At 38.5% G+C, this 13,416-nt stretch overlaps 1 protein-coding gene across 1 annotated transcript; it reads left to right on the top strand.

Moving 5' to 3' along the window:
- The first annotated feature begins 370 nt into the window (after nt 1–370).
- On the top strand, nt 371–12,403 carry LOC131235520 (reticulon-like protein B9). The gene is made up of 5 exons (XM_058232715.1): nt 371–542; nt 2,044–2,224; nt 6,956–7,097; nt 8,198–8,267; nt 12,141–12,403. The coding sequence occupies exons 1-5, from the start codon at nt 449–451 to the stop codon at nt 12,308–12,310; spliced, it is 657 nt and encodes a 218-aa protein (XP_058088698.1). The 5' UTR covers nt 371–448; the 3' UTR covers nt 12,311–12,403.
- The last annotated feature ends 1,013 nt before the right edge of the window (nt 12,404–13,416 follow it).

The following is a 13,416-nucleotide window of genomic DNA, read 5'->3' on the forward strand; positions in this document are numbered from 1 at the left end:
GTTGTGGCCCACCTACTAATTCAATTAGCTTAATTTTCATGCCAGATGATTATGACAACGTGTCCAAACCTTTCAGACGGCTCGGATATTATTTATATGCAACATGTAACTGAAAAAAGAAGTGATGTACCACCTCAATTTACAGTGCAGGAACATCCATTATCTAATGCATGTGCGCTTAGTTCCACATGATAAAGGCAGTTCGGCACTTCTCTTTTCCAAAGAAGAAAAATAGAATCTCGGGAAAGAAAAAGCATGAAAAGCCCATTTTATAGATACAGCCCTGTGAAGGAAGCTTGTTGGGCCATGTCCAATGTGGGCCCACATAAAAGTCATTCCTTTCCTCCCATTACTAGCTTTCTTGGCTACTAAGCTTAGTACCACAACTCCTATATCTAATCCCTTGTTAAAACATCAATGAAAACCACACGTTTTTTTGTACAAAATCATGTTGTTGATCCGTTCATCTTCGAGATCATATGACTCGGCAAAGCTCTTCGGTCGCCGGAGATCCCTGCATGCTGCCCTCGGAGGAGGAAGAGGTATAAATTTCTTTCTCAGTGTAGGCCCATCGATTTAACCGCATAGTTCAAATTCCAAAACCCCGAAAACTTGAGTCGACTCGGTCTCTAATCGAGTTGAGTATCGAGCAATATGGGGCCTACGTGGCATGTAAATGATATCTAACTTGTCCAACAAGTGCACCCATCATGATAATTTGATGACCCAAAAATCAAGTCGATCCAATGATCTCGTGGACCACACATTTAGTTCACCCACTACAAAATCTATGAATATACTAACCAAGAAAAAAATTCTCATTTGCACCATATAACACATAATATCAGTAGGGCCTACTATATTTTCTGTGACATCCACTCCATCCATCAGGTGAGTCCTTTTCTATTATGTCATGGGTCAAAAATCTTAGTAGATAAAAAAATCAGGTCAGCCACAACAAAGGGAACAATAGAAAGAGGTTGCTGAGTATAAGTTTTGTGTGTGGAGACCACCTAAGTTGGGATGCAATTGTCTTTTTCTATGGGCGATGAACATAACGTGCCTAATTTGATGGACGGATTAGATTGCACATGCCCTTAATAGTGGGCCCATAACGCTGCATTACATGCCTGCAAGACGCGTGTCCCGCAATGCGCACGTGTGTGATGAATACTCATCGGGCGATCCCTTGTGTAATTTAAATACAAAATGAAGTGGTTGAGTGGACCCAACTCAGCTGGACAAGTCATGTTTAGTTTTCAGGTTTTCAGACTAATGATTCAAATGACCAGAGCAGTTGGATGCGCTTGTTGAAAGGATAGAAGCATAAAGAAAAGAAATATATACTAAAAGATAAGCCTAAGCTATATATCTTATAATATCGCTATCTTTAAGGTGATATTCATACTTTATTAGTGGTTAAAGTAGTTTGTAAGAGGGTTACAACAAATCTTCTTCAAGATACAATAAGCCTCCTCTCTTAAGTTGGAAATATGTGAGATTTATTATGCATAAAAAAAAAAAAAAAAAAACCAACATACCGAACATACTTTTGTAACGTTCATCACTGACTTTTGTACTCTTATATTTTATCCTTAACATTTTTCGTATTTGTAGTTTACTCCTGAAAAATTACAATTTCTATAACTATTAAAAGACCACCTAAAAAAGAGTATTAAAGAAGATGGAGAAGAGAGATTATTGAAATTGATGTAGTATCAAAATAACCCAAAGCTGGGTTCATTTTTTATACCTTTTCAAGTTCGTGTCTCTTCATTAATAGCATATTTTCACTATTATTTTGAAATCAAATGATGCTCTATTCATCAAGAGACACTACTATTCACAATCAAATCATCACTAACAACCACCAAAAGCCATAATCTTTCTCCTCATTTTTTTATATTTGAAAAACTTTAACATTTTTATTTTCTTTATTTTGGGAAAACCCAACACTTGTTTCCTCCTTTCAAGCCCATGTACCCCACAGTGCATCTTAGACATGCTTCGAACTGAATATGAAATGTGACTTGATTTTTACAGCTGCGGATGTCATCTTATGGAGGGACAAGAACTTATCGGCGACCGTTTTGGCTGGCACGACAATGATTTGGTTCCTTTTCGAGATCGTCGGATGCCATTTTGTGACACTTGTGTGTCATGTCTGCATCATCGTCATGATCGTCATCTTCCTCTGGTCCAAAGGCGCCACTCACTTCAATCGGTAACTTCTTTCCAACCATGTGCATGTGAGATTCATGCTCTAAAAGAAATGGACCTTGTTACAAAACAGGAAAAATGGAGGGCCTTTTAGCAGATTAAAGTGCACCACATGTAGGAGTGCAACTCGGGTGGATTGGGCCAAGTTTAGGGTTAACCCGAGCCCAACCCAACCTTAAAAGGATCCACCCGTAACCCAAACCTAACCCAAAATCCAACCTGAAGTCCCCAATATGTGACCCAACACAATCTAACCCAACCTAAAGAGGAACCACTTGCACCCTAACCCAGCCCAAAATCCAACCAAAAGTCCCCAATATGTAACCCAACCCAATTCAACCCAGCCTTAAGAAGATCCAGCTGCAACCCAACCTGGCCCAAAATCCAACCTGAAGTCCCCGGTGTGACCCAACCCAACCTTAAGAGGAACCACCAGCAACCCAACCCGGCCCACACCCCAACTTGAAGTCCCCAATATATAACCCAACCCAATTCAAACCAACCTTAAGAGGATCCACCTGCAACCCAACCCGGCCCAAAATCCAACCTGAAGTCCCCAGCATGTGACCCATCCCAACCTTAAGAGGATCCACCCGCAACCCAACCCAGCCCAAAATCCCACCTGAAGTCCTCATTATTTGACCCAACCCAATCCAATCCAATCTTAAGAGGATCCACCCGCAACCCAGTCGAATCCAAAATCCAACCTGAAGTCCCCAGTATGTGACCCAACCCAATCCAACCCAACCCAACCCAACCCAAATATATATAATTATTGCTAACTTAACCAAACCTGACCCAAATTTGCTTAGCCTGAACCCAACCCAAATTCAAATTGGGTTACATTTTCCCAACCGAATGCAACTCAAGTTGCAGCCCTAGCTGGATCCGTGCTCTTGCTCGGGTGGTAGACTCTCTGGAGTTTCAACACCCGGTCAAGGGTTCGAGTATCCATAGGTGGTGAAAGCCCACTATGGCGTGAGTGTGTTGGGGTGTGTGTGCGTGTGTTAAAAAAAAAAAAAAAAAAAGTTGCAGCCCTAGCTGCATGAGACAGGCTAAGGTAGAAGGAGCAATCATTGGTACACGTGTGCAGGATCCGTGCCATTCATCAGTTGGCACGTGGTATTAACATGCCCTGGCGAAATGACTAGGCCAGTCGACTCATCAAGTAAGCCACATATGTATGAGATACAGTAAGTGGTTAGAAAGAGGAGTTACATGGTTCTTGATATGCAGGCACTCGGAAATTGCACACATGCCATATATTAACTCATATAAACTGACTAGATTGTGCAGCCCACTGTTGCCAGGTCAAAAACCAAATATTAGATTGATTGAACAATCCTAACCTCTGATTCCTGGACAGTTGGATATTTTCCATTTTTAACCGTCCAAAACATGTCTACCAATCCGTTAGTAAGAATATCAAATAAGCGTAATTTTTTGTTAATGGCACATCTATACTGGGTACTATAATTTGGACGGTTTAATTTGACTACTATGCAACATATACAATTTCCAAGTGATTCCTAAATGACTGCGTATCATCCATCACACTGTATGTGTGGCCCACCTGATGACTGGAACGACCTGGTGGCCAGAGGATGTTCACGGTGGGGTGATGAATGGTTCGATCTTGCACATGTGGAATGACAATATGAGTGTCCTTGAGCCTTGAGTTTGGATTAATGGAGCTAATGGATCATTAATCGAGACCGATGGTCTGATAGGCCACACCATGGATGGTGGATTACCGAAAATTCACCTGGTTAAATAATGCAAACCCTTCATCAGTGGGCCGCAGATAGACCGTTACCATCAAAATACTGCAATAGCTCATAGTAACTTTTACTCAAGTAGATTTTGTTGGCACTGTTTATATATGTTGGGACCCACGTAATCTACTGTATAGATACCAAAACATGGGGCCCATTTGCCCAAACTCGTGGTTGGCATATGTAAAATAATCTGATTTTGAAAAATTGCTAGTATGTTTTTAATAACGCTGTGAATTTATATAGGAAAAATGACTTCGAAGTTCACAACCAAAGTAGAAATGAGTAAGGAGAGGAATAAGACCTTTACTGAGGAAGAAAAATTGCCCGGGAATATAGAAATGGAGTTCCCGATGTATTACACTCCATCTGAATATAGTTCTGTACGCTTGTAACGTTTTTAGCCAAAGTTAGGTAGGATGCAATTTAAAATTAGAGAAAATAGGAAAAAAAATTAAGTAATTGGGAAGGACTTTCCGCGAAAGGGAATGAAATTCAAAAGAAGAGAATTACTAACTTTAATTTTAGAGTAATAACAAGCATAAATTTGCCCGACTTAGTGCAACTCGGTGACACGACGTTGACTCAGTGCAGGACTTCTCCTTCTGATGGACCCAAAATTAGGGCTGAAAGTCAGGTGGGTTCAACCCGACCAACCTGTGACCGACCTGACATTGAGTTTGGCTTGGGCAAAATGTATTGGGTTTGGTCTTGGGCTTGGGCTATACAAACACCAACCCGATAAAACTTGGGTCAGGCTTGGGTTGAGGTCTCAGGTTGCCCAACCCAACCCGAACCCAATCAGTATATAACTATGTGTGGATCGTCCATGTTGGAGGCATATGAAATTCCAGTGACGTCGGGTCTCATTAGTCCACATTATTTCCGATGACTCAAGCTAACAAGATACACCCTGGTCCATAGCTCAAGTGGTAGACTGAGTGAAAGATACCTCGTTTCAACACTGAGGTCTTGGTATCGATTCCCTAGTAAGGGTGGCTAATAGTGAACTCTAAACTTATGGTGGGTGTACTAACAAGCTAATAGAAAAAGAGAAGAAAAAAAAAAAAAAAAAAGCTAACAAGATACGTGGGATTTCTCTCTCCCAAATAGATTGCATGCTACACAACAATACTTTTAAAGGAGTGTTATCCTATATTTTAGCTTATTTATTTAGAAAACCAAAGCTCTTTATAATAAATAATTACATATATAATTAATAAAACTATAGGTAAAAAAAAAAGAAAAAGACATGTATTGAAATATAATAGACTAATGTAATAACGAAAATATTATCATGTATCCACCTAACCGAGCCCGCTTGAATTGGGCTTGGGTTGAGAATTCCCAACCCGAGGTTGGGTTAGGGTTCAGGTATAGGAACCTTGGGTTGGGCTTAGGGTTGAGCACCAACCCGCCCGACTTTCAGCCCTACCCAAAATCCGTCTGACTCAGTTTGATTCTTTGGGTTGACTCAACTAAGTCAACTCGACCAGTTAACTTGGTTTCAACTTGATCTTTCGTCATTTTTTTCTCTCTCTTTCCTTACAAACTCTGAACTTGATGATCTACTCGAGTCAATGACTCGATCGCCCTAACACTCTCTCTCTCTCTCTCTCCTCTCCTCCTTATTTTCTTGTCTTTATTTTTCTTTCCTTTTCTTCTCTCTCTCCCTCTCTTCGGATTTTGATCTCTTACCAAGACCTGACCATTAACACCCTCAAATCCATCCTTACCATCCACATTGTGAGTCCCATTCTAAATGTATTATATCTCTAAAATCACAATTATCAAACAATCCTAACCGCTCAAATTATAAGTCCCGCCATGGATGGAGTGTATCTCTAAAATCATATTGTTCAAGCAACCTTAACTATCCAAGTAAAGGTGCCAAACAAATGTTTTATATATATATATATATATGGGAAAAGGTACTATGCGCTCGACCTCACAAGACCGTCCCATGAGGTCGAGTTGTGTGGGCCCCATCGTGATGCGTTTCGAACATCTACCCCATTAGTCAGATGCACCATTCCATCATGGGCCTAGGTCTCAAGAATCAAGTCAATCCGTGACTTGTATGGGCCACACCACATACAGAAGTGGGGAGGGGCCGTGCACCATTAAAACATTCATAATCATATTTTGGGCCCCCCAAGATGTGGTTTGCAAATCCAGCCCATCCATTATGTGTGTCCCACTTGGATGAGGGTTCAGACCAAGTTTCAGCAGGATTCAAAACTCAGGTGGGCCCCACCAAGTGCTTTTATATGTTTTTGGTATGTCTTCACATGATTTTAGATGGTATGGCCCACCTGAGTTCCGTATACGGCTGATTTTTGGGATATCCCATAATTTAGAGAGGACCCATCAAATGCACGGTGTTGATGGTCGACACGCATCATGGTGGGGCCCACACAGCTCGACCTCACGAGAGCTTATCATGAGGTCGATCACATAGTACCTTTTCCCATATATATATATATATATATATATATATATATATATATATATATATATATATGTGTGGGAAAAGGTACTATGCTCTCAACCTCACGAGTCCGTCCCATGAGGTCGAGCTGTGTGGGCCCCACCGTGATGCCTTTTGAACATCTAACCCATAGTCAGATGCACCATTCCATCGTGGTGCATCTGACTGATAGGGTAGATGTTCGAAACACATCACAGTGGGGCCCACACAGCTCAACCTCATGGGACGGTCCCATTAGCTCGAGCGCATGTACCTTTTCCCATATATATATATATATATATATATATATATATATATATATATATATATATAATCAGCAAAGTAAGATTGATTTACTTAGACCAGACCTGGACAAGCTCTACCAAATGAGCCTTGGATTACCGGAGAGGGCTTACCTCAGCCGAGCAAAAAATCAACATTTCTTCGGGCCTAAGCATCATATAATACATCTGTATGTTGCTGTCTTCAGGACGCCTCCCAAAATCTCAGACATCATGTTATCCGAGCGTACATTTGAGGATGTTGCATTGGCCTTTCATGCCAAATTGCTTATTTTCATTTCGATCCCCTATGACGCCGCACGTGGGAAAAACATGAAACTCTTTCTTATGGTATGTGGGTCTCTTTCTCCATCATGCCAATCCTCCTCGTAAGCCTTACTCGTGGCACATGTGCGCAAAATCTGAGCCACTCATCAGGGAGGCTTCATCATGGATGTGAATATATCCAAAGATCAAGGTCGTCGGACAGTTGGAACTGCTGAATTTGGGCATTGGACACGGACCATCTGTTCAATCTTTTTGTTTTCTATAACCAGCCATCTTTCTCCCTCAAATCCAATGGCTGGGATCACATGTGGGCACCAAATATATGTATTTCACACGTGCACACGATAGATTACGGACGCGAATTGCAAATGCCCCCGGGCACAGGAAGTTCCTGTGGTTGGAAGCTATGTGGGGACCACATGTATTACCGTGACAAATCCACTCCGTCCATCAGTTTCTCAAGATCAAAATATGATATATAAATCCAAAATTTGTGCAGATCAAAAACTCACGTGGGCCACATCACACCAAACAGTGAGACGGAAACGTCCACCGTTGAAACCTTCCTGGAGCCTAACATGATGTTTATATGCTATCCAAACCGTTCATATGGTTATTACCACTCTGATAAACTTTACGGACAAATATCATCCTGATACAGAACTTGTAACCCCCACAGTTTCCAATGGTGGGCCTTAAATCTCTGTTTTTCGTGCTGTGTGGCCACCTGAGTTTTAGATCTGCCTGATTTTTGCATTCCTGTCCTACTGGATCTCAAAAAACCGATGGACGGAGTGGATTTGTCACAGGAATCTCTGTGGGTCCCACATAGCTTCTCATCAAGGAAACGTCCGGTGGCCGGGAGCACAGACAATTCGCGTCCGTAAAATACTCCAGCTACATGATCCGAGCCACTGATTGGAGGATTTTTGTCTACCAAACATCAACCGCTGGTTGGACATTTTCCTAACCGTCCTTCGTAGTTCTGAAGAGCCTCCAATCAGGGGCTAGGATCACCCGAACGGTATGATGTTTTGGGTACCCCCAATCCACAATGGGTCTCAATAGATGAAGCGTCTGGATGATGTACATGTGCACCGGGTACACGTGTTGAATGCTAGGCACCAAATCTATTTCATGTCTATGCTTCCTCCTATTTTCAGGCAATTGCTTCACTTTGGATATCATCAGTGGTAGGAAGCTTCTGCAGCTTCACAAGTTTCCTCTATTTTGGTAATGCTCGTGTAATTCTTTTAATTATCATTGCTTATTAAAATATTATTTTTCTATACTCGAATGCATGGTTTATCTTGTTCTCGAATGAAAATGCTCATAATCACCTATCTCTTTTTCTTCAATTTCTAAGCACCTTTATTTTTTTTAATCATTAATCTCTAGCAAAATCTCTAAGGGAAGCTCCCACTTTTTCTTTTTTTTCTTTTTTTTTTTAAAGGCTTTTCTTATTCTCTTTTACTTATTATGTTGAGTTGAGCTTGGTAGGAAAAAATATAAGAGGAAATTAGATGGAAAAAATTTACAAATATTCCGCTTTCAAAATATGGGTTTTCTTTCTTCCAAAAGATTTTGTCAAGAAACACATAAAAGGAAATAAAAATATAATTTAAATATAAAAAAAACCTCCATAAATACAAGGTTCTTCTTATTTCTCCAAAAATTATGTTGAAATAAATTTGTTTCAAAGAAATTGATATAGAATGATGAGAAATATGAAAAACTTCACTTTTAGAAGATCGGTTTTTCTTATTTCTTCAAAAGATTGGGCTTAAATTTGTCTTTCGCCAAAAGCTAGACTTTGAGCTCACTTTTAAAATATCAAACAGTATAAAAATAAGATAATTCAAAAGCTATTTGAAAGTTTGTTAAATTATATTTCCATTAAGTCAAGAACACCTCGATCCAACCTGTAACAAAAAAGTGAGCATTCTGGTAAGACCTTATGGTGCATTGCGCAAACCACGATCGTCATTTTAGGCTGATTTTTGAAAAGTCAAATGGTCTCTAAATGAGATTATTTTAAAACCATTTGAAAGATCATCAAATATTTTTCCAATAGCATAAGATCACCCTGATTCTACCTATAACGAGTGAGTTATGATTGTTTCTGTGAGATCACGCGATGCATTGTCCAAACTACAATTTGGATATTGTCTGAATCATGATCAGAAATTTTAGCCAACTTTTGAAAGATCAAACAGTCCCCAAATGAGTTGATTCCAAAGTTATTTGAAAGTTTTTCGAATTATCATTCCAATGAACAAAAAATCACCCCGATTCGACATATAATGAGGAAATTATGACCACCTTAGTGGAACTGAGAAATGCATTATCCAAACCGCAATCATTGTTTTGCCTAAATTGCAGTTTAGACTTTGCGCTTACTTTTGGAAGGTCAAATAGTTTCCAAATAAGGTAATTCCAAAGTCATTTAAATTTTCATTGAATTATCCTTTCCATGAGAATAAGATCACCCTGATCCAACATGTAACGAGTAAATTATGATCATTTTTGTGGGACAGCATTATGCATTGTTCAAACTATGATTGTTATTTTATCCAAATTACAATTTGAACTTTGATCCCACTTTTGATAGGTCAAATAGATCCAAATGAGTTGATTCCAAGGCCATTGAAAAGTTCTTTGAATTATCTTTCCAACGATTACAACATCACCCCTATTTGACTTATAACAAGAAAGTTGTGACCATTTTCATGGAACCGCGCCATAATGGAAAAACAACGATCGTGATTTGGATGATCATTGTTTTTCAAGATCGTGATTTTCTACGATCACAATATGGACTCCAAATTGCGATTGTGAAAAATCACAATAGTGGAAAATTAAGATCCTTATTTTTCCAGCATTGTGCGATCCGACAAAAATGGTCATAACTCCCTTGTTACAGGTCAAATCAATGTGACCTTGTGCTTGTTGGAAAGATAATTCGACGGACTTTTAAATTACTTTCAAATTACCTCATTTGGGCACTATTCGATCTTTCAAAAGTGGTCACAAAGTTTAAACTAAAATTTCGACGAAACGGCAATCATAGTTTGGACAATGTTTCACGTAGTCTCACAAAAACAATCATAACTCTCTCATTACATGTCAAATCGGGGTGATCTTGTGCTTGTTAGAAAGATAATTCGATGAACCCTTTAATGAATTTGAAATCAGCTTATTTGGAGACTGTTTGTACTTTTAAAAGTGGGCTCAAAGTACATATCGTGTTTAAACAATGCCTAGATCACAATTTGGATTATGCATTGTGGGGTCCCATGAAAATGATAATAACTCACTCGTTAGAGTCGAATTGGAGTGATCTTATACTCATTTGAACGATAAGTCGACCATCTTTCAAATGAATTTGGAATTATCTCATTTGGAGACCATTTGACTTTTAAAAATTAGACAACAAATAGTAATCATGGCTATTGTTATAAGTCGAATTAGGGAAAATCTTGGACTCTTTGGCAAGATAATTCATCAAACTTTTGAATTGAAAAGATAAACTTTCGAATAGTTTTGGAATTATCTAATTTGGATACTATTTAACTTTACAAAAATTAGCTCAAAGTCAAGCTCTTAACAAAAGACCAATTTAAGCCTTATCTTTTAAAGGGGAAAATAAAATAAAATCTATCTTATAAAAGTGAAGTTTATGATATCTCTTCTCTCCTTATATCATTATCTTCCAAGCAAACCAATATGAGTATATTTTTTGTAAAAAGAAGAAACAATCTCCTAAACATGGAGTTTTTTAAATCTCTATTTTCTTTTCCTTATATTTATTTCTTAGCAAAAGATGCATCTAAGCAAAAAAAAATAAAAAATAAAAAATAAGAAAACCTCATCTTTTAAAAGTATAATATTTGTAAGTTTTTCCATCTAATTTCCTCTCACTTTCTTCTCAAACAAGCTTAATTTAACATAATAGACCGAAAAAAAAAAAAAAAAACCATTTTTCTGAGGTGGATGCTTTTATTAGAAAAATCTACCGAAGAGTAATGATTAAAAAAAGGTTCATGTGTACAGGAAAAAAAAAGTGATTAATTATAAGCATTTTAGTCAAAAAGACAGACACTGCCCAGATGCGTAGAAAAATAATGTTTTGCAAAGCGATACTATGACAGCACTCCCATGAAATGATGGGTATGCTTTGGGTAAAACCCATCTTTTTATATAAAGGCAATGATCTAGTGTGGAAACACCCATGGTCAGATTCCATTATAGATGAATCTAATGACCTATTAATAATTGTCTGATGGGAACTAGTGCTATCATGTTTAGATGGCAGTAAGATTCATTCATAAAGAAATATAAACATCGGTGTTACCCCATATATATATATATAATTCGGGTCATTCCCGTGAAGAACTATTTAGAGTACAAATTCGTCCATAATGAAATAGTGATTCATCCATAATAGCACCATTCAGATTCATCCATATATATTGTGCCCCTTGTGCCTATGAAGAATTTGTACGGAGTGAGAATTTCTAGAGTATATACCATATACATCCAGGGGAACGATCCAGTGTGAAAAAACTGGTATTGAAAATTTTCCATGGTTAAAATGTGGGTCCCACTTCTTTTGCTTCTTGGGAGGTGGTGCAATTATGTTCGGATGGTGATGAGATCCACCCACAATGAAATTTAGTACAACATTTCATTTCTCTTACACCTACACCGAATTTTCACTCCAGTGAATAACCATGAAAGTGTTCCAATGTGAAACACCCATAAGAAAATGTCGTTGTAGATGAATCTTATCATGGTCATCATCTAAGCCTTATCCCAATTATTTGGGGTCAGCTACATGAATTCCGTTCTTCCACTCCACTCTATCAAGGGTATAGATGAATAATATCATCATCCAATTAATATCTGGCATTGATGAGAGTTGGGCGCCATGATACCTCATTCAGGCCATCATTAATTAATCAATAATATATTTTTCATTATGGGCATTTTACAACAAATCATTTTCACCTACAAATAATAATATAAATTAATATAATTTTATCTTTCAATCTCAACCTTACTGAATTGTTGTTGTTGTTGTTGTTGTTGTTGAATGTGAACTAGGTGTCATTTGCATCCAAACCCTTCCAGCATTGTATAAGCGATATGAACGGGAGGTGGATTTTCTCATGGGGAGGGGAAATCGTAATGTGAAGAAATTATATAAGAAATTCAATTCTGATGTTCTTAAAATGATTTTGAAGGGGCCCGTGAAAGGGAGGAAATTTAAATGAACACAGCTGAAGTTTAGTAGATGTTTCATGACATTTATGAAAATTGGCTACTTCTTGATACATCTCATTAGTTAAGGATTGTTTTCATTTTCATGATCTCAACCGTCTGCATACTACATGTGTCGGAAGATCTGGAGTGTTCATTTGGTAGGGCCCTCACCATTTGAAAGATCATTTTCCAGCAGATTAAGACTGAGTGTGGGCATACAACAAGCAAATGTCCAATCGGATGGTCAATTGGTCATAATAAAAATTTGAGAAATATAAACTATTCAAGATGAGGCTCACCTAATGGTGGGTCACACCTACATGTTTACGACTTTGATGGTCAAGATCAATCCAACCACCCGAGAAACTATTGTTAGACCTATTGCCAGCTGATGTTGTTTGGCAGCCATTAATGGTTGTTTGCAGCTTCACCTCATTCTCTCCACTTGGTTCTAACATTCAGCATAGAAAGCAGCGATTGCTACCATTAATGCAGGGATGGAAATTATAAAGATGGGTTTTGCTAACCTGAGTTCCTTTGCACTGGCATCTTAATCAGCGAATTGATCACCGGGATTTGGGAAGACGTCGAAAGAATAGGAACTGGTAGTGGTGCACCTGAAGTTACAATTTCTTCTCCAATCCCGTCACTGCTGCCACAACCGTGGATTCCCAATCAGATGGTGGCTTCTAAAATACCCGAAGGTAACCAATCTAGGATGGCCTTGTGATGGGGCACCATCTTTGGTGATGACATGTTTTGAAGAAAGACAAAGGGATAAGGCCTTTAGGGTTAGGGTTTCCTTCCCTTTTCCATTTTTTCTTAGTTTAGGAAAAAAAAGCCCCTCTGGTTTGTTGGTTTAAAACAGCCATGTTGTGCCAGGTATCCATTAAGGGCCTATTTGGACAGTGGTATTAAGTTGTATTAAATGCGATTGCATTACTAATCCTACTTTGAAATTCAGGATGACATGTTTGGAAGGAGTGTGAGATGGGATTAAAATTAACTTTATAGGCTTTGGAAAATGAGCTTTGTGTTAGAAAGTGTGAGATGGGATTATTAATCCCATGGATAATGGACTTTTGTTGCATCCACGTTCAATATAAATGCAATTTGA

This window comes from Magnolia sinica, chromosome 19 (genome assembly GCF_029962835.1).
Source record: "Magnolia sinica isolate HGM2019 chromosome 19, MsV1, whole genome shotgun sequence".
Taxonomy (NCBI): Eukaryota; Viridiplantae; Streptophyta; class Magnoliopsida; order Magnoliales; family Magnoliaceae; genus Magnolia; species Magnolia sinica.